At 52.2% G+C, this 19,442-nt stretch overlaps 1 protein-coding gene across 10 annotated transcripts in view; it reads right to left on the bottom strand.

The window, feature by feature from the left end:
- ANK1 (ankyrin 1) overlaps positions 1 to 19,442 on the bottom strand; it is a 127,105-nt gene that overhangs the window by 39,724 nt on the left and 67,939 nt on the right. For 6 of the 10 annotated variants that reach the window (XM_064585501.1, XM_064585506.1, XM_064585503.1 and 3 more), the window contains exons 13-27: positions 19,155 to 19,253; positions 17,891 to 18,088; positions 17,233 to 17,331; positions 16,690 to 16,788; positions 12,499 to 12,696; positions 10,202 to 10,300; positions 8,478 to 8,576; positions 8,145 to 8,243; positions 6,775 to 6,867; positions 6,269 to 6,341; positions 5,509 to 5,532; positions 4,554 to 4,647; positions 3,334 to 3,412; positions 1,249 to 1,337; positions 922 to 1,146 (exon numbers count right to left, since the gene is read on the bottom strand). In XM_064585501.1, the coding sequence (XP_064441571.1) occupies positions 922 to 1,146; positions 1,249 to 1,337; positions 3,334 to 3,412; positions 4,554 to 4,647; positions 5,509 to 5,532; positions 6,269 to 6,341; positions 6,775 to 6,867; positions 8,145 to 8,243; positions 8,478 to 8,576; positions 10,202 to 10,300; positions 12,499 to 12,696; positions 16,690 to 16,788; positions 17,233 to 17,331; positions 17,891 to 18,088; positions 19,155 to 19,253 (1,667 nt within the window). The remainder of the gene's footprint in view (positions 1 to 921; positions 1,147 to 1,248; positions 1,338 to 3,333; positions 3,413 to 4,553; positions 4,648 to 5,508; positions 5,533 to 6,268; positions 6,342 to 6,774; positions 6,868 to 8,144; positions 8,244 to 8,477; positions 8,577 to 10,201; positions 10,301 to 12,498; positions 12,697 to 16,689; positions 16,789 to 17,232; positions 17,332 to 17,890; positions 18,089 to 19,154; positions 19,254 to 19,442) is intronic. The other 4 variants (XM_064585508.1, XM_064585502.1, XM_064585509.1 and 1 more) reach the window with 1 other exon arrangement.

Here is a 19,442-nt window from a genome sequence, read left to right as displayed (position 1 = left end):
GAGGAAGAAAGGATCCTGCAGCCATGGTGAGGCCCCCTCGGGGCAGGTCCTGGCAGGGGAGCAGACTGCCTTGGGTTCCCGAGATGTTCCGAGGGCCCCTCACTCACTGCCAGGCCCCCGAGGAACGGCAAGCACAGGATTCCACCCCATTTCACAGGGGAGGCTCACACATTAACCCAGCCCTTGGACCTGAGGCCCAGAATCCGCCAGACATCCCTAGATGTCCCCAGACAGGGGACCAAACCTCTCCTAGCCTCAGCTGCCTTCTCTCTCCACCAGTGCTGATGACATTTCCCTCAGAGGGAGTCTTCAAGGAGTACATCGAAAAGGGAAAGTCAACACGAAAGCACTCTGCAGGCTATGGTGGGTGGAAACATCGTGGCGGGGACAGCAGTGCACAAAGATGGGCAGACAGGGCCTCCTGGGCAAGACCTGCCCCAGCATTACCATCCATGGTGCCTGGTGTGTAACAGAGCTCAAGTAGAACCCCACACTTCGCTTCGGAAAGGGAAAGGAATAGGCCTCTGAAGCCCATTAATCTTGTCCTTGGGGTCGATGCTAGAGGGCTGTCTTCTAGAAATACCATTTTAGAGCTTAAAGAATTAAACGCTTGGGGGCCTCGAAGTAGGCCTGTCTTCTCAGTCCCCTCCTTAGCATCCTACAAGATTTGAGAGGAGTAAGCTCCCCCTGGGCTATGGTGTATCTGGGAGAAGGGGAGTCCGAGCTCCTGGTTCTGCTCCTCGGTCAGGACAGCAGAGAACTGAGATGGCGTGGGGCTCCAGGGCTCGCCTCTCCCTCTGCCCTGCGGCCGGGCTGGCTCTGGGTGGTTGCTGCTGAGGACGCTGCGACCGACCAGTGGGGCGGGGACAGGTTAGGGACACGTGTTGTGCACGTGCACGTCCAGCGCGAGTGACCTCTCACCTTAAGAACTGGGCCCCCGTGGGTCCCAGCGCAATGATCCTGCTGGCCAGGCCCTCCTCCTCAGCCAGCGGGGGCGGCGTGCTCAGCTTCTGGGGCTTGACCAGGCGGCAGGTGATGCGAGTAGGTGCAGCGCACGTCCGGGGCGGGATCACCACCCGCAGGCCATTGTGACGACTGCCCCTCATGGAGCCTCCTCGGGCATCCACCATGAAGCTCACCAGAAACCTACGGCACAGGCAGACCCGTGTCGGGCTTCTGTGCACTCTCTCTGAGACGGGGAGAGCGAGGGCCCAGAACCCACGAGGCCCCGTCACAGGGGTCACTCACCCTGTGTGGACGGGGCTGGCCACTGGGCTGATGTTGTCTGAGGTCTCTGTGGCCGGGCTGCTGGGGATGAGTGAGTCTTCATCATACTCCTTAGACGCATGAGGAGGAGAGAAAGGCCAATTGCCCCATCACTTCCTGGGCCACGGGAGCTAGTCCCGCCCAGCTAGTGGTGTTCCGGGCCGGGGAGGCTTGCGAGCATCTCCTTGCCAGAAAGCAAGTGACCCAGTGGCGGACAAGGACACCACTGACCCTTTTGGACAAAGCTTTCCTGGAGTCGAAAAGGAAGCACAGACTTCTTCCTACCGCCATGGCTTCTCCTTGGCTCCTTTTAGGTCCCACATCTACTGCACAAACGGCAGACCCACCCGCTCTTTCCTGAAGCCACACCCCAGTGTGCAACCCCTGTTCTAGGGAGCTTGGTTTTCGAAGACTCAACCCCGGAGCCATGCACCATCACCTACTAGCTACTTAGCTCGGGCAAGTGACTTATCTCACAGGCATCTGAGATACGGAGGTGACCAGAGCAGACCCTACCCTTGGGGGGCTTCCTATGGCCTCATCTGCAAACGGGATGGTCCCTGCCCCTCAGTGATGCTGTGGTGGCAGAGACATGGGGCTGCCATACATGGAGCCTTGCATATCACAAGGACTCATGAAAGCCAGCAGGGTCTGCATCTGGCCCTTGGCCCTTTCTGGGTTTATTCCCAACTCTGCTCTCGCTCCCAGGGGCCTGACGCCCTTGACCCTCTCTGTTGCTGGTCCTGTCCACCCACCCTCACACCTTGCCTCCTACACGAAACTTTCCCATGACTCTAATCCAGAAGGCTTCACACGGCACAATTGAGCACCGGGACAGGGATTCTTCCTGCATTCTGGGTTAACTAGCTTCAGATATCCGAGCCCACCCTTCCCAATTGGCCCATCTGCTCCTAGGGGGCGGGCTTGGGTCTCACAGTTCTATGTCGAGCCCGGAACAGGGCACGGAGTAGGAATCCAGGAATACCCACTGGCTTGAGTTCATGATTTAGCAAGAAGCTGAAGAGAATGGGTTGGTCACGGAACAACAGGACATAGGTTGACCTGGTGACTTTCTCGTCTTTGGCGGCATCCGGGGAACAGGCCAGAACTGTGCCAGGGCCTTAGTTGCCCCTATCTCCCAAATGCCTCCACGTGAGTGACAACAGCATCACAGCACTATGACATACCCTAGCATGGAATGGCTGATGGGACAGCTTCGTAGCTGCCTTGTCCCTGCACGCCACCTCTGTGCGGGGCTATGGCTGCTGCCGTCAGACCTGGAGCCCCGGGGTGGCGGAGGCCAAGACCGGCCGTGGCTGGAGACGGGCCATGCCCGGCTCGGTTACCAGGCCTCAGGGCAATGATCTCCAATCTCCAAACGCCACACTGCGTTTTATCCTAGAAAACCCTCTTGCCGTGCAGGAAAAAAAAAAAAAAAAGGTGCCAAATAGCATACAATGAATCAAGGGGAATTAAATTGTTTAAATTGTTTGAAACCACCCCACTGTTTTTCGGACAAATTCAGGTGGCATCCAGGGAAGCCGCAAGCAGGGGACCAGGATGACTAACAGTCCCCCTGGGAGCACTCTCTGACGCCCCTTGGTCTTTTCAGCTCCCGATAATCCGTTGAGGAGGGGAGGCAGAAACTGTCCCCCTTTATAACGGATGTGAAAGAGAGGAGGTCCGTGCCTGTGCACGCAGCTCGGCTTCAGCTGCCTCCCCAGCACCGTGACCCACTGCAGGGGCACTGAGCCTGTGCCCGGAGGGGGGCGGGCAGGACAGCACGGGCTTCGGAGCCAGAATTTCGGAGCCTCGCTTGTGGCTGGACGAGAGTGTTTTGCACACTCTTGGGTCCGCAGAGGCTCCTATCGTTCATATCTGGGGTAAGAACTCGGGCAGCACGGGGGTCGGCAAGGGACACGTGGAAGCAAGGATCTAAGAGCTCGGTAAGTGCCACAGGCTTTAGAATTCGTAGTTGCTATCGTACTGCGGGTCATCTCAAAACCATCACTGTCCCGGGGTACCCACTCTCTGCCGACGGGAAAAAAGAGAAAAGGTGCTTCTTACCTGTTCCGGCTCTTCTGATCTGATCACCACTGTCTCAGGTGTGACACAAGGGATCTTCGGGATGGCTGGAGATTCCACCCTATATGCCCAGAACATTGGGAAATCAAAGGGATGATCCTTCTAAGTGGCCCCCATCTACCATGGGAGGCCTAACAAAACAGCTCTGTACCCCCGTGATAACCTCTCCCACCTGCCCCCGTTGCTGCACCCCAAAGCGCCCATTACACAGGCAATACTTCCCAGCCTCGCGCACGGACCAGCCTCTTCCCCTCGCCTCAGAGCCTCTCCCCGGGGCCTAGCTGACCTTCACAAGCCAGGTGAAGGGGCTGCCTCCTGCATGAAGCCTTCCCTCACACTTATCACCTCCTTCTCAGTCTCACAGCCCTTGTTGGTAGGATCCTCACTCTGGCCTTAACATCTCATTCTCTGGGTGGGTGTGCTGTGATCCCACCAAATAAATCGGTCAGTTCTTTATGAACGATCAGGTCTCGTATTTCTTCCTAGCTGATGTGCAGTAAGTACTAATGATGTTGAGTTTTGCGATTTATATTTTATCCAATAAATACTAACTGATTAACTATTCTGGGGTTTCACTTCCCACTGGTCCACTGCCCTGTTTAGTAGAAGCCATGGGACTGAGCCAGCACACGTCTATTTTTTCAGAAAACACTGAGGACTTGGTGTTTCTACAGAGCTGTCACTTTTAGATTTATTTGCCAAACCTCCCTATGTGCCGAGGGACCCACATAGGAATAACTCCCAGTGGCGGCGGGGGGGGATGTGTTCCAGGCGGACACAAACCCTCCGTGGGTCTCCCTAAGGTGCCATGATGACAGAGGGACATGGTCAGCGTGTGAGCTTAGCTTGGTCACCATTGTGAATGTGAACCTTCCTCAGGGGACCTTTCTGGTGGGAAACTGGGGGTGCAGGAGAGGGAAGGGCTGTGAACAGGAGACCGAGAGAGGGAGGCAGAGAGTTGGGAGCAGGGCATGGAAGACGAAGGGACACACTGCTGGACAGCATGCTGTAAGGGGAGGCCTCCGTGTCCCCACCTGGAGGTCAAGGCACAGAGCTTGCTGATCCTAAGGATGCCACAGTCCGACCACCCGGCATCCCATCCCTGTTAGTGGCACACACGGGGCCTGGCCTTCTGGTCGGGAGTCCCTCTCCTCTGTGCCCCAGAGCTGGACCTGTGCGTCCACGGTATGCCCTCTCCTTACACTTGGTCCAGCTTCGGCACGAAATCCAGCAGCTCCTTCTCTTCGTCTATTTCCCTGGAATCCTGCCTCTCAGCCTTGGAGTCGAGTTCTTCCCCTGAAACCACACAAGCTGATGTGAGGGACTGAAGGGAGATCTCCTCTTTCTTTTTAGAAAGTGCTCTCCCGCTCCTCCTCTCAGTGCTGGCTCCTGAGGAGAGGAGCAAGGTCCCTGCTGCTCCAAGGGGACCACTAACAGTGTCTTCGGCCAGTCCTGTTCCTCCAGCCCCCGCGCACAGAGCAAGACAGCCAGCTCCTAACAGCTCAGTCTACGCCAGGCTTTGTGGAAGACCAAAAATACAGCCCAGAAAGGCCGGTCTCGGCTTGACAAGCTGCACCTCCCAGTAGCCCTTGCAGGGTATGCAGACACCAAGGAAAGAGTTATTTCTGTCCTTTGCCACACGGCACACTGCAGAAGGGTCAACTACAGTGGGACTGAACCCATTCATTCTGAAGGGCTTTGGGGTTTTTGGCAATCACGGCAGCCGAAACCTCATGATTTCCTAAGTCCCTTCCCAAAAGGTTCAAACTATGTCTGCAAGCCAGACTGCCTCTTTGTTTCTCTCTCCTTGCTTGGACTGGAGTGGGAGCCCTCGACCTTGCAGCGTCCTTTCCTGTCACTTAGCGGTGAGTGGCCTGGCTCTGTGGTCTGGAGCTGACAGAATGGAAGAACGGCTCATGCAGTTATGATCACGAACACGGTGGCAGGGGCGCAGACACGGAAATGGACAGGCGGGAACCACCCGCCTGGGCATGGATCTTACGGGTGCACATCTCCTGTTAGAGGCAAGCTCCTGGCTCCGAACTGTTAGCCATCGGAGGAGGGTGGAAAGCAGGAATGGATTAGTGAGAGCTGGGATTGCTTAGGGTGGGATGCACTCGTGAGAAAGGGCCACAGGGAACAGAAAGTGTTTCATACCCATTATAGTTATATGAGCAGTTCCTGGAAAGCAAAGAAGAGCCAAGTTTAAGAAAGGACAGGACTGAAGTCAGTTAAAGCAAGAGGCCTATCATTAAAAGGGACACAAAGGGACCTTTAATCATCTCACCGACACGGTTATACCACCAGGGGCTGGAGGGAGAATCCAGACCAACCCCACCATTTTACATCACAAGGGGTCCCCCCTCAGACTTCCGTGAAGAGATGGGCTTATGTGGGGCAGGAAAAAATACTTAAGCACTCTGTGGGTCACAGAAGCTGAAACTCTAGTCGTTTCATAATAATGGATACACTCCAAAACTTACTGACCCACTATGGGGTCAGAAGCGTAGCTTACTAAGAAAAGATTCTTACAGAATTTAAATGAATAACTTCTTATTTGTTCAAAGCACAAGGAAAGTCTCAGGCAAAATTTTATCGCAGTTCTTTACAGTCTGAGGGTTGATCTGAGTAGAATCATACGCCATGTATTACATATGTAAACACATATATTTATGAAACTTCACGGAATTTTGTATTTTACTGAGATGTCGATTTTTCCTTCTCCTAAAATTACACTAAAGGAGTGTTTTGATAACAGACAACATCATTAAAAAGCGGGTCTCTCTGGCTTTGGTACAGACCCGCAGCCCGAGGCTGTGCAGCATGGCAGGTAGCCCCCAGCGAGAGAGGGCTCACCGTCCCCTGTGCTCCCTTCATCCTGACTTGCCCCCCGCTTTTTGTTAATCCCAGACTTTACCTTCATCTTCAGAGACATCCAGGATTTCATCTACTGTCTCAGGGAAACTCAGCCGGTGCTTGTCACTGGTTAACTAAATTGAGAAAAAGCAGAGAATTCAACCCAACTAGAACAGTGGGCCCTTTCAATGATCCAGCAGTTACCTGGTTATGACTGTGGAGACAGGAAGGAAGTGGGGAAGGAGGTTTGTCTTTGCCCTCGGCTGAAAGCTCAAGTCTGGCAAGGGGGCAAACAGGCAGCGCCAGCTTCCTATTGCCTTGTCTGCCCCCACCCCATCTTGCTGTTTGCCCCCCCAGCTCTGCTCACAGCCCTAGTCTTCTCGCCACTAGGTGGCAGCACAACTCCGCACGATGGAGAACACTCTCCCCGCGGGCCCCATCCCCGCCTTGGCGTGGTGCTTCCTACCCTGTCCCCAGAATGCGCTCTTTTCCCGGAATAACCCACAGGGTCGCCCTGTCAGGCTGTGTGTGTCTGGGGTGGCAGGTGCAGTGGAGAGGCGGACATACCACAAAACTGGGTTCATCCGTGACAACCTTGAGCACGTCTGTGACTGAAATGTAGCCCAAGCGCTTGGCTATTGCCAGAGGTGTGGTTCCATTCTGGGAAAAACGGCAGAGAGCGGATGAGATCAGACAAGGAATGGACTCTGGGGGGAAAGCACTGCCCCTTTTACACAGACCAAGCTCACGTTTTAATTGTTTGGAAGGGTCTAGGTGGACACGTTGCACCTCGGAGCCCAGAGCAAGGCCCCTGCGCATGCGTGAGCCCAGACGGGTGTTAGCAACGATGCTTGCAAAGTCGGGGTACGGAAGAGAGGAGGGCAGTGATCCTTTAAATCTGGAGCACTGAGAGCGGGAGTTTTGAAACGAGAACGGGGGAAATCCTGCCAGGACATGCCAAGAACTGCCAAGAGGGAACCAAACCGACCGGAAGGAATGGGTCCGGAAGGCACCATATGCAATTCTGGAATAGGAACGTGAAGAGCAACGCGGCTCACTGCTCCCAACACCGGTTCTTTGGGTGTCAGTTACTGAGCGTTAAAATAGTTAAAATAATCCATACACACTTCAATGAACTATTTAGGCCAATCAGAAATCACAATCACCAGAAACAGGGGAGGGGGTATCTTCTACTATTTGAAGAGACAGAGCTACGTGGAAGTAAATTGATGTTGAGGCTTTATTTTTCTTTTGAGTTCTCCAGTCCCAGGATGTGCCCTGGACCCCATGCAGATTCAGCTCCGGCCACAATTATAAATTTAGTAACCACATCTACAGTCAAACGTCCATATGCTTTCAGAGCTGGATGTGGCCACGGAGAAGATCTAGTAAAGCCTTCACGGTGCCAGATGAGGAAGCCCCACTCAACCACGATCCCGATGCCAAAGACAACCCTGAAGCCCCGAAACAGCAGGAACCACCTGAGACGTTCGGTTGTGTGCACTTGTACTATATTGACAGCAACTTCACATAGTATAGAAAGAGTTTCAAAGGTAATATTTAAATCAAGGTAAAAGGGAGAGGGTAAATGGTACTTAAAAGGATACCCTACAGGGGCGCCTGGGTGGCTCAGTTGGTTAAGCGTTTGCCTTCGGCTCAGGTCATGATCTTGGGGTCCTCAGATCAAGTCTGCTTCTCCCTCTCCCTCTGCCCCTCCCCCTGCTCTTCCATTCACGCTCTCTCTCTCAAATAAATAAATTAAAAAAAAAAAAAAAAAAAAGGATAGCCTACAGTTCACCAGAACCTACAGTTCAGTGCAGCCCGCCCAGGCCCCAGACGGGCAGTAAGGATAGGCTGAGCCTCTGCGGTTGGTAGGGGTCTCACAGGGCTGCCCGTGAGAGCGGTTTTCTGAAATGAGGAAACTGGTGGGTACTTACCGAGCTGACCTCGTTTGGGGAGGCACCATTTTTGAGAAGCAGTGTCACGATGTCTGTATGTCCTTGTTGGGCCGCCTGGTGCAAGGGACTGTAGCCTTGCTGTAAAGCGAGGTGACATTTTGGCAGGATTAACTAGCTATGAGGGAAAGAACTACCCACATATTACAGAGCCTGTCTTCTATGCGCAACCCACAAAAAATGCATTTCCCCCAGTTCCTCCTCCAGGGTCAAAGCTTAACATTGTGGCAGCCCCAGGCACACCAGAGTAACTCTGACTGCATCCTAATTTGGCACTTAGGAAGTATAGAGGTCAGCTCTCCAGTGTTCCCGTACCTTCGTCTTGGCATTGACGTCTGCCTGGTGCTGTAGCAGAAACTTCACCAGCTTGATATTTCCATAATGACTGGCCACGTGGAGTGGAGTATAACCCATCTGAGAAGCAAGAGGTGAGAATGAGTAAGCAGGGGGGCTGCCAGGCATCCCCAGAGCCATTGTGGCTGGGCATTGCTGCAATCCTTAGAACAGCTGCTCAAAAGGGAGGATGGCCAGGGAAGCCCGTTGGAAGGCTAGCAGCCGCCACAAGGGGTGGGGGCCACTGGCCTGGGAAGGAACAGGGCTTGGTCTCAGACAAATGGAGTTTGAGATGTCTGAGAGCGCCGAGTGGAGATGCCAAGTAGACAACTGGAAAACGGACACTGAGCCCCATGAAGAGGTCTAGGCAAGGAGATGCCTATGCAAGGTGCAAGTCCTGCAGGCGAGAATGAGCGTAGAGAGAAAAAGTGGGGCCCACATTCTGAGGCAGCACGTAGAGGGAGAGACAGAGAAGAGGAGGTGTGAGGAGGCAGCAGGCAAAGCTGGGGAGCTACAGGTAACAGAAGCAGGGGGGGATCAGTCCAGAGGGAAAGAGCCTCCATCGGGCTGTCTGCTGGGAAGGGGGCTCCGATGGGGACTCGTGGTCGCATGGAGGTTGCTGCCGACCTGGGCAAGGGCATACTTATTTCCACTAGAAAGGTGAAATCCCACTGTCCTAAAACCCCACAAAGGCTGTCCAGGTTACTGAGTTGTAATGGAATGGAGTGTATAGGAACTGGTCATTGCTTGAAACAACCAGGTTTGGGGTATTACTGACTACTTAGAGCTTAGGCTGCAAAGGAGTTAATTTTCAAGAAATCCGTTCTGCTGAATGGTTGGGTGCTTCCCTGAAAGCCGACAAGCCAAGGTTCCCTGAGCCCTTTGGTCCTAAGTGTCCCTGAGGAGCTGGTGCCAGATCCCAGACACCATCTTGAAACAGACACTGCAGTCTGGACCTCAAGCAATAGTATGGCTCTGGGACCCCCAATTCTAACTCACACTATAGGGTCTCTCATGCAGGACCCCAAAAGACCTAAGTGGGCCCAAAAAACCTCAAAGACCCAGAACGTTGTTGGGTTTTAAGCAGATTCCTGGTGAAGCTGCAGACAGTTGGGGATCAAACAGTTGCTAGATTTTTCTCAAAGAGACTTCAATATCACATGGTTGATCGTCAGTCCCCCCCAGCCTCCTACTGTCCCCTCCACACTGGACTGCAAATCCTCCAGGCAGGTCCCCCACTGTGTGCTGTGCACTCCGTTATCCTCAACTACCCCACAGAGCTCCTCGCACACAGAAGTGGTTCACAGAAAGTTGAACTGGATTTAACTAATTGCTGGAATAAAAGGCCTGAATTTTCAAGCAAATCCACGAAAGCCTGACATTTTGACACACTGCTCACATAGAATAGGTCATAGATTCATGATTAAACGTTCCTCTTAGTTTCTCACTACAGAGATTCAAAGGTCTAGCAAACTTTCCAAAGTTCCCCACCGGAAAGTAAGATCATTAGGATCAGTGTCTTCAAACTCCACTGCCGCCCCTAGGAAGTGGCAGAGAAGAATGGGCTGCTGAGCCCTTGGGGTTTCAAAGCTCTGCGAATGAGCCGCCTCTGAAGTGGGAGGCCGGCAACGGGCAGGACAAGGACGTGCACAGGGGAGAAGGGAGGCCAAGCCCACACGGACACAAGCACGAGCTGCCTGCCTTACCCGGGTGGTGGCGTCCACCGTGACACCGTGTTTGATGAGCACATCTGCCACTGGAACGTGGCCTTCTTGTGCTACGAGATGGAGAGGGGTGAGTCCACTCTGGAAAGAAAAAGGAGTTCATCACCTTGTGTCCAGTAAAGAATCCTGGGCCACCGTGAAAGAGCACTGAGGCTAGGAGCCCCAACCTGACTGTGCAGCCACCAAACAGCTGTGGGACCTGGGACGAAGCTCTTCCAGCTCTGGGCCTCTATATCCTTATCTAAAAAATGAGGTGGTTTAGCTAAATTAGAGGTCAGCAACGTTTTCTGCTAAGGCCCAGATGGTCAATAGTTTAGGCTTATGTCTCTGTCACAACTACCCAACTCTGTCAGTTATAGTGAGAAAGTGGCTACGGCCAACCCAGAAACAAACAGGCATGGCTATGTTCCGATAAAACTTTATTTATACCAACAAGTGGTGGGCCAGTTTTGGCCCATGGGCCCTAGTTTGCTGACCTCTGAATTAGATAAACTTTATGGAACTTTCCATTTATAACATACCCTACTTCCCTGATTTAAGATAAGCCTCAGCCTCAGACCCTACTTTCCTTATCTAGAAAACAGGTTATCACTGACCTATCTTGAGGATAAAGTAAGGTTCACTTGAGAAAACACAGATGAAAACACGCTGGAAAGCACAATGTGCCATTTAAACGTGGCACGTGACTAGCACCTCACAACCCATCCCGCACTGTCAAAGAATGGATGAACCTGCTGGCACTGAAAATGCCATATTCTTGGGAGTTCTCACCTCACCTTTCTCAGGAGGATAAGGATGCACCAGAGATATGGCCTGGTATGTGCACACTCACACCAAAATGTCGGAAAAGTCTTCTCTCCCCCGTACCCTATTTAATACACTCCCCTAACTATGGGGCAAATAGAGCTATGATTCCTCTGCAGTTGGAGTCAGGGGGCAGGGCCTGTCCCCTCTCCAGGGAGGGAGGCCCCCCTCGGCCTTCTGCACCTTCCTGCCTGCTGACCAGAGGCCCATGAACAGTAACGAGGCCTGAGCAGGCGGGCGGGTGGGGTGGAACAGTCCTACCTCAGTCACAAGTCTCTGCGTGACTTGCCTGATTCTTGGGATAACACGGTAATTTGCCCAGTGAGGTGGCGCATGGATGAGTGAGGATGTCTCCAGTACAGAGAATCACCATCACCCTCATGGCTCCTCACAGAGCCTGCGTGAAATGGCATTGCACAAGCAAGAAACCAAGCATCCAATCCAATATAACGGTCCTGCCCTAACAGTTCCCTCCTGGGGGTCACCTGTCCAAACCTGTGCAAAAAGAACCAATGGATCTACAGGGTTTTAACAGATCTGCTTACCCTTAAAATGCTTGCCTTTCTGAAACCGTTCCCTCATCATCTAAAGAAGTGGCTCCTTGTATTGGTTCCATGATATGAAATGTCCAGAATAGGCCAATTCAAAGAGGTAGTAGATTAGTGGTTGGTGAGGACTGAGAGATTTGGGGGAAATGGGGAGTGGCTGCCAACGGGTATGAGGCTTCTTTGTGGGGTGATGAAAATGTTCTGGAACTAGATAGTGGTGATGGTGGCCCGATTCTGAAATATACTAAAAATCACCAAATAGGACAGTTCAAAAGGATGAATTTTATTGTATATAAATTATATTTGAATAAAACTATTATTTAAAAAAATAAGTGATTCTTAGTCTTTCTGGAGTCATGCATTCCTTTGAGAAGCTGAGAAAAACTATGAAGACCTCACCTAGACAAATGGCTCATGTGCGCATCCTCCCAAAATGCTGTGTACAGTCTTGGAAGTACCCGCACTCCTCCACCAACAGTCCCTGGGTTGGGAACTGCTAGTTTAGTGTACCGGTGGGCATTTAAAATATTCTCCCACAGAAAAAGAATATTTAGTACCAAATTACTTACTACATTCCTGAAGGTGGACACTGGCCCATATTTGGGAAAGTGTACTAAGGATTTTAATATTGATCTTTTTTGCAGACCCTTGAATCAATCTATTTTGAAAAGGCTCTGGCATTAGGTAGGCTCAGGGTCATGCAACCTGGGGAATGAGCAACCTTTCTGACCCTGTTTATTCATTTATAAAACTGAGGTAAAGCCTACACAGGGCTGTTGTAAGGATTACACACACACACACACACACACCCCACTTAACTCAGAACTTGAGCACGCAGTAGGTGCTCAATATTCCGAGAGCGTAACTGGTTACCTACTACAAAAACATTACCGAGACGACAGGGCAAATCTGGGAAGCCATGTTTACCTTGTTCCCCAGGTTGCCATTGGCTTGTTTCGAAAGTAACAGAGCCACCATCTCTGCGTGACCCTCTTGGGCGGCCAGGTGAAGGGGGGTCACACCTTGCACCGACTCGGCATTCGCTGACCCCCCATACTGCAGCAGACTGCGGGCCACCTCCATCTGGTTCTGCTTGGCAGCGATGTGCAAAGGGGTGTAGCCATTCTGAAACAGAAGAAGCATTGGGAGGCTGGTTAAGAGAATGCTGAGTGGACAGGAATGAGCACAGGCCTTAAATGTTAAACCCTCAGAGGGAGGGCCAGGCTTGCTTCTTGGCCTGCTGGACACCCACTGAGCAGAGCTGGAGTCTCCAAGGAGAGCAATTAAAGTCAACAAACAAACCAACCAAATCCCTTTGATTTGGAAGGATCCAACACAACGCACCCCCCCCATCCCAGCCCGCAAGCGTCCTGTGCCTCTCCTCACCCCCTATTTTCTGTATTCAAGCTCTGACAGACTGCTCTGCAGGGCGTGCCCTACCACCACAAAAGCTAGGATCCAAGCAGGCAGCTCAAGGAAGAACTGGCAGGCTGGGAAGTAAATGAAAGTCTCCTGTCTGCGAGAACCACTCTCCCAACCCCCACCCCCCGATAGTTCATGAAGGAAAAGGATCCTAGCCCTCTTCTCTCCCCCTGCAACGGCCGGGCTCCCCCTGGGCTTGTGGGCTGGGGCTGCTGGTCTAAGGGGACAGGTGTCCCTGGCAAGGAACCGGGGATGTGGAGTCAGTCCTCCTTCCACACTAACTAGCCAGGTGACTGGAGAGTCAGTGACCTCTAGACATCTTTCTGTATTTTTAAAAGGCATTTAAAGCAGATAATGACATCCAGCATGTTCTTTTCTTGCAGCTGTTGGATGGATAAAATATGATAATATATGTGAAGGTGTTTTCCAAAATAAAGATATAAAAGTAATAAACCTGTGTACGGTTTTGCAGTGCGCTGGTTTACAAGATGTTTGAGGCCATGACAAGATGAAGGAGCCTGGCCAAAAGTAAATCGACTATGACACCATATACTGTTTATTCAGCTAGCTCCTCTCTCTCTCTCTCTCTCTCTCTTTCTGGTAAGAAGACTTTTTCTGTGAAGGAAGCAGTACATGGGTTTACATTCCAGAGCGCACTCCTCGTCCTGCCGCAGACAGATGAAGTCTGATTTGGTCATCACTGTTAGAAACCCCTTTCACCTACATGGTCCCTTGTACAGCAAGTCAGGTAGGCATTTTTATTATTAGCTCATTTTGTGGCTAAAGAAGTCAACGCTCGGTGAGGTTAAGTGCTGTATCTCATGTCACCTAGTAAATGAACAACAGGAAACCCGCGCTGGCCTTCAGACCCCAGAGCTGAGGTTCTATCAGCTGGAAGAGTGCTTCTCAAACCACAGTGTGTACACAAAGCATGCGCGATCTTGCTCAAATGTAGACTCTGACTCAGAAGTTCTAGGGAGGCCCCAAATTCTGCATTTCCAGGTGAGGCTGAGGCTGCTGGCCCAGGGACCACACTTTGAGTAGCGAGACCCCCACACATTCAGGGCTAGAGGAGAGGCCAGGCCTGAGGACCTCTGAGCAGGACCCATGACTTTCAAAGCCCACGCCCGCCAGTCTCAGGGCACATGGCATACGACATCTGGTTTCCCCACCTTGGCCAGCATTCCTCCGGCTACCCCAGAGCACTGAACCTCCCCGCCAGTCTCTGTCAGACTGTGCAAACCGTTTCCGATTCTGCCAGGATCACTGATCAGGAAAAGGAAAGAGGAGAAAAGGGGTCTGACAGTTTTATAGCATTGGAGGACAGGGAAAGAACCACTTGGAAAGTGGACTTCGCGGGGAAATGAAAAGTTGTAATAAACTCAAAGAATTAAGTTGAATTAAAAAAACCATTTCCTTTGAATAATTATGTAAGATAATTCATTTGAGTGTTCCTTTTTTTAAAAAAGAATATGAGAATACGTTCTTTTTAGGCTGTGTTCCCGTAACGAGATCAACATTTTGATTACAATATTAACTAAACAAAATAATGTTTGGATCGTATCAACAGAAAGCAAAGAAAGAGGTGTGGCTCGCTGGATGAAGCCTGAGATTTGGAGTCATCCCCAAAGGAGACCACTCTCTGTAAGGCAAGCATCAGGGCACGCTGTCCACAGGAGGAACTGGGATGAGGTAGCTAAACCCCTCGCCAGGGCCCAGTCTGTAGCAGGTATCCACAGCATGAAAGCAACGATTATTAGGACTTCTTTGAACAGACAAAGGGCAGAAGCCGGAGCAAGCTGCAGTATGCTCATGGCGGTATAATCAGGAGTCCAGGTCACTTGGGCAGCTGTGGGTGTGCACATTGACAAAAGCAGCACCCTATCCTGGCAAAGGGCACCCTGGTGTTGGAGGCAGCTGAGGCCAGGTGACCCTTGGTTAAAACTGACATATACAGGAGAAGCTGGCCTTCTCAGAGCAGAGACTAACCGTCTGCGCTTCCCCAAAAGCAGGATTAAAGGGAATAAATGACCTTCTGTAGGTGACAAGGACGGGGCGGCCAGGTAGAGAGGTTAGGAAGGGCTGTGTGCCCCGAAAAGGTCTACTTCCCCAAGGAAATGAGCTCATCCAAAAGAATGCACGCTGGAGAGAAATCTGCCTAAATGTTAAAACAACATTAGCATCAAAATTAGAAGGGGGAGGGTTTGGTTTGGGTGCAGAGAGATTTGCATGTGAAATTCTACAAAATTGCCAGACTACTTGGGAAACTATTTTTTGCCATGGAAACAAACCCCATCTGTACAAGGTTTGTACTTGGATAAGGCTCTCTTTAAATACCATGAACCTGGCTCCAATTTCTTTTCTATAAGGAGGGGAGTGCGGAGGCGGGGAGTCCAGCTCTTTATTTTTAGAGGCAGGAGTAAGCCACATCTTAGCAGGGCCGCATGCTCCGTCTACGCGGTGACGTGGGCTTGCTACAACAGCGGGGACAGGAGCCCAAGGAGACAGAGGTGTCTGGGAGACGCTGTGTCTCCGGCAAAGTGATGCTGGAAAATTCAGATGAGCATCCGTTCTGAGGAGGGGAGACAAACTGAAGGCCCGCACTGATCTTCCCTGGCTAGGGCTGTGTTCCCACTGAAGTCAGCAGGTGTCAGCTGTCATCACAGACCAGTCCCCCCCAGAGGCTCCCCCTGCCACGTGGCTGAGGACTGGGGTGTGCTCTCCCCGAAATTATCCTGGTTTTCTGAGTCTTGGCTGCCCTGTAGTGAGCTCCCGGAGTGCAGGGACCACGGGTGCATCCTTTGTGTCAGAGCCCTGGCCCACTCCCCCGTGTGGCCATCAGCCCCCTCCTCTCACAGACAAACACTGCACACTCTCTGGTCCCACACGAGCCAGCCCGTCTCTAAAAATGATCCTCGCGACTAGCTTTAACCCTTCACCTTGTACTAGCTCCCCGCCACCCCCTCCCCCGCCCCGAAGTCGGATCTTACATAAGCAAGCCCAGTCAACTCCCTTTACTTGGTTCCCTTGAGAGGCAATGAACCTGCTACTCGGGGCAGCGTCCTTCAGGGGCAGGCACAATGGCCTTACGTCCACCATGTAATATATGTGGGTGTGCCTTGTTACAAAAACACCTCGATGTAGAAGTCTGAACTCATACGAGAAATACATTTGGGGGTGACTTCACATTTGAAAGAGGCCCCCTGCTTCAAGGTTATGGCAGGGTCCCCCGCAACCCTGGACAGTTCTCAAAGTGGGGCCATCGTGCCACCAGCACCAAATGGAGTCAGAATCGGAGAACAGGGCTCACCACCCCCGGAGATTCCTGGACATGCTGACCCTTGACAGCCGGCTGACCAAACGCAGCTGACAGAACTCGGGTGACACGCAGTTGTTTGGGGAACCCATTTGTTGTGTAACGCAAATCCCACCTCTGTGAGGTAACCTGTTGCTGAGAAGTGGTACCCCTTTCCCACCCCACTCCTGGTCTCCAAATAGCAGCAATTACAGCAGGTAACATTCGTGTGAGTGAGGCGAGAACACTGAGGTAAAAATAAAAGCAAAACATGAAAACCCTCCCGCTGCTCCTGGAACAGCCCTTCCCGACGGGGCGGCGGCGGGCCTGCCTTGCAGGGGCCGCGGCCCTGAGCAGGTCTGGGGCTGGAGCCCCCGGTGTGTGGCCCGGGGAGGGCTTACCCAGGCAGGGCTGTGCGGGGAGCCGCCCCGGGGAAGCAGCAGCCGGACGATGTCCAGGTGGTTGTGATGGACAGCCACGTGCAGGGGAGTCAAGCCATTCTGCAGGGGACAAGATGACAAAGACAACAGCCTTCACCCAGCTGGCTTTCCACTAGCGATCCCTCCGGCTATCTATTGGCAGCACCGCTTGGGGCTCTGTATCGCTTCTTTTATATATGGTACAGTCCGGTTAAAATCCTTCCAAATCCAGTCTTGATCTGAAGTTACTCAAGAGCATAACCCGCCAGACCCGGGGCCACCTCCTTGTTCTGCAGGGCCCGGGGGCCGGGGGCGGCGGGGCACAGCATAATCAACACACTTGCTCAGAGAAGGCCACCAGCTTTTTCTAAGAGCACAGGGCCCTGGTCAGAAAGGCGGTCTTGCCAGAGGCCCTTCCCCCTGGATGGCCGCCCATTCAAAAGGTGGACACGAGAGGCACAAGGAGCGAAGTGTGTCCTTTGCTCTGGCCTCGAAGCTGAGACAGGGAGGGAAGTTCAAGCTCACTTTTCCAGCAGCATTTGGATGTGCGTCTCGTTCCAACAGGAGCTCTGCCACCCTGACCTTGCCATACTTGGCCGCCACGTGGAGAGGGGTAAATCCTTTCTGAGGAGAGACACAGGCTGTCAGAAGCATGGGGCATCAGAGCTGTCCCCCCGCAGAGCAAGAGCCCACGGCAAAGGAGGCAGCCCACCTTCACCGGCATGGAGATGCCAGCCTCGTAAAGGACGCAATTTCTGATCCCTCCCAGAGGCTGGGGCCCAAGAATCAGCAGGTTTCCTCTTCCACTTGCCACCTGCACCTCTGGTGATGGCACATATAACCATCTTGTGTTGTTACCCCACTACTAGCTAGTCGAGGGCAAGGGTTGAATCTTAGTCCTTCTTGTATTCCCAGACCCGATTTGTCTACAGCTAATAGCCAGTCCATGATAAAGGGATGAAGGCTCAGTGGGTAGACGAGAAAGGACAGTTTTACCACCTTTCTGGGGAAGGATGACACATCGGGCTCACAGATGGCAGCCAGTCTGGGGGTGCTGGCCCTCCTAGCTGCTTTCAGCATCATCTGGGCCACACAGAGAACCGGGCGGGAGTGCCCATCCCGCACCCCAGGCCCGGCGGTGACGGGCCAGTCCCCTCTCCAGACCAGGGGAAGAAGCCTGTACCTTGGTCATGCATGCCTGGGATGCTTCCTTTTCCAGAAGGGCCAGGGCCGTCTCCACATGGCCCTCTCGGGCCGCAATGTGCAGGGGGGTATGCCCGGCCATGGTGGCCAGGTTGGGATTGGCATTATTTTCTAGCAGGAGCTTCACCATGTTCATGTGGCCGATGCGAGCTGCACAGTGAAGTGGGGTCTGGTCATCCTGGAACCCAAAGTGAAAACAAAGAACCGGGCATATTCTTAAGGTTTCTTAATCCAACGCTTCACTTTACGAAGGAGGAAGGTGAGGCCCAGAGAGGGTAAGTGACTTTCTCAAGATCACACAGCTAGGAAGATGAAGAGCTGGAATTCAAATCAAGTCTCTGAGTTATAGAAACAAATACACTGTCTCATTTAATCCTCACAACGACCCTTCAGGTTAGCTGTTATTTCTACTGAATTGCCTAAAGGCTCAGCCTTCCCATCTGTAAAATGGGAACAATAATCTACCTCATAGGGCTCTGGGTAGGATTAAGCAGGTAGTGTATATAAAATGTTTCACACAGTGTAACAGGCACTCTTCCTGTCTCCCAAGTCACGTCTGAACAGAAACTTGCCTTTGCTTGAGTGGGCTCGTGGGAGAGTCTAAACTGCTGAAGGGGAAAGATGACTTTCTTCCCACCCTTGCTCCTCCTCCTCCCCTGATACTAGGCTAGGGTCTCTGTGCTGTTGGGCCCAGCTGGGGGCCTCTGTGCGTGGCCCAAACACAAACCACAGTTCTAACTCTAAACAGCCTCTGTCTCCAGTAGAGTCGGAAAACCCAATCTTGGTGAAAGCCCATCGCCTTGCACAATCAGTAGCAATTCTTACTGTTCCCTCGCCCAATCCCTGGAGAACACTTTTTACAACAAGTGGGCATCTTCCATTTTTTGGGTCAAGTAATTCCTGACTGGTTTTCATTGGTAATATATTCTCCAAAAAGTTGCTTCTCTTCTTACACCAGAACTGTAACCACCATGAAACCCTTTCAGCCCCCAAACCCTGCAGGCCAGCCATGCTCTTTGGGCTTTCATTATCCCAATGAATAGGACAGCTCTGATGCAAACATCTCTCCGGCCTTCTCAGAACCCCTGCAAAGCAGAATCTGAGCGTTCAGGGCAACCACCGTGGGAACCACAAGGAACCTTTGTGCTGCCGGCACTGCGGCCGGGCCTCTAATAAGGATGGATTTCTCCTCATTGCGCTTGAATCGCTTACATCCCAGGATCCTTCTGGCCTCCAGAACTCACCTTGGCCTTGGCATTGACTTTGGCTTTGTTTTGGAGCAAATATTTGGCCACTTCCGTGTGTCCTGCTCTGGCTGCCATGTGTAGCGGGGTCTCCACTTTCTGTAAAACCACAGAATTATAGAAATGTTAATCCATGCCGAGTTTCCAAAAGGACACACGCAGAGTTCCAAAGTGCCAGCCTGGAGTAACTTGGTGGGTTTTCGTCCAAGAGGTGGAGTTGTCCCAACAAGCAGCTACTTTAGCCTTTAGCCTGCGGACACCTAGAGTGTGTGTGTGTGTGTGTGTTTT

This window comes from Mirounga angustirostris, unplaced genomic scaffold (assembly GCF_029215605.1).
Source record: "Mirounga angustirostris isolate CCGP_5_RB_7025 unplaced genomic scaffold, mMirAng1.0.hap1 SCAF_2, whole genome shotgun sequence".
Classification (NCBI taxonomy): Eukaryota; Metazoa; Chordata; class Mammalia; order Carnivora; family Phocidae; genus Mirounga; species Mirounga angustirostris.
The sequence above is the reverse complement of the archived record's forward strand: the minus strand, read 5'-3'. Positions and strand labels throughout refer to the sequence as shown.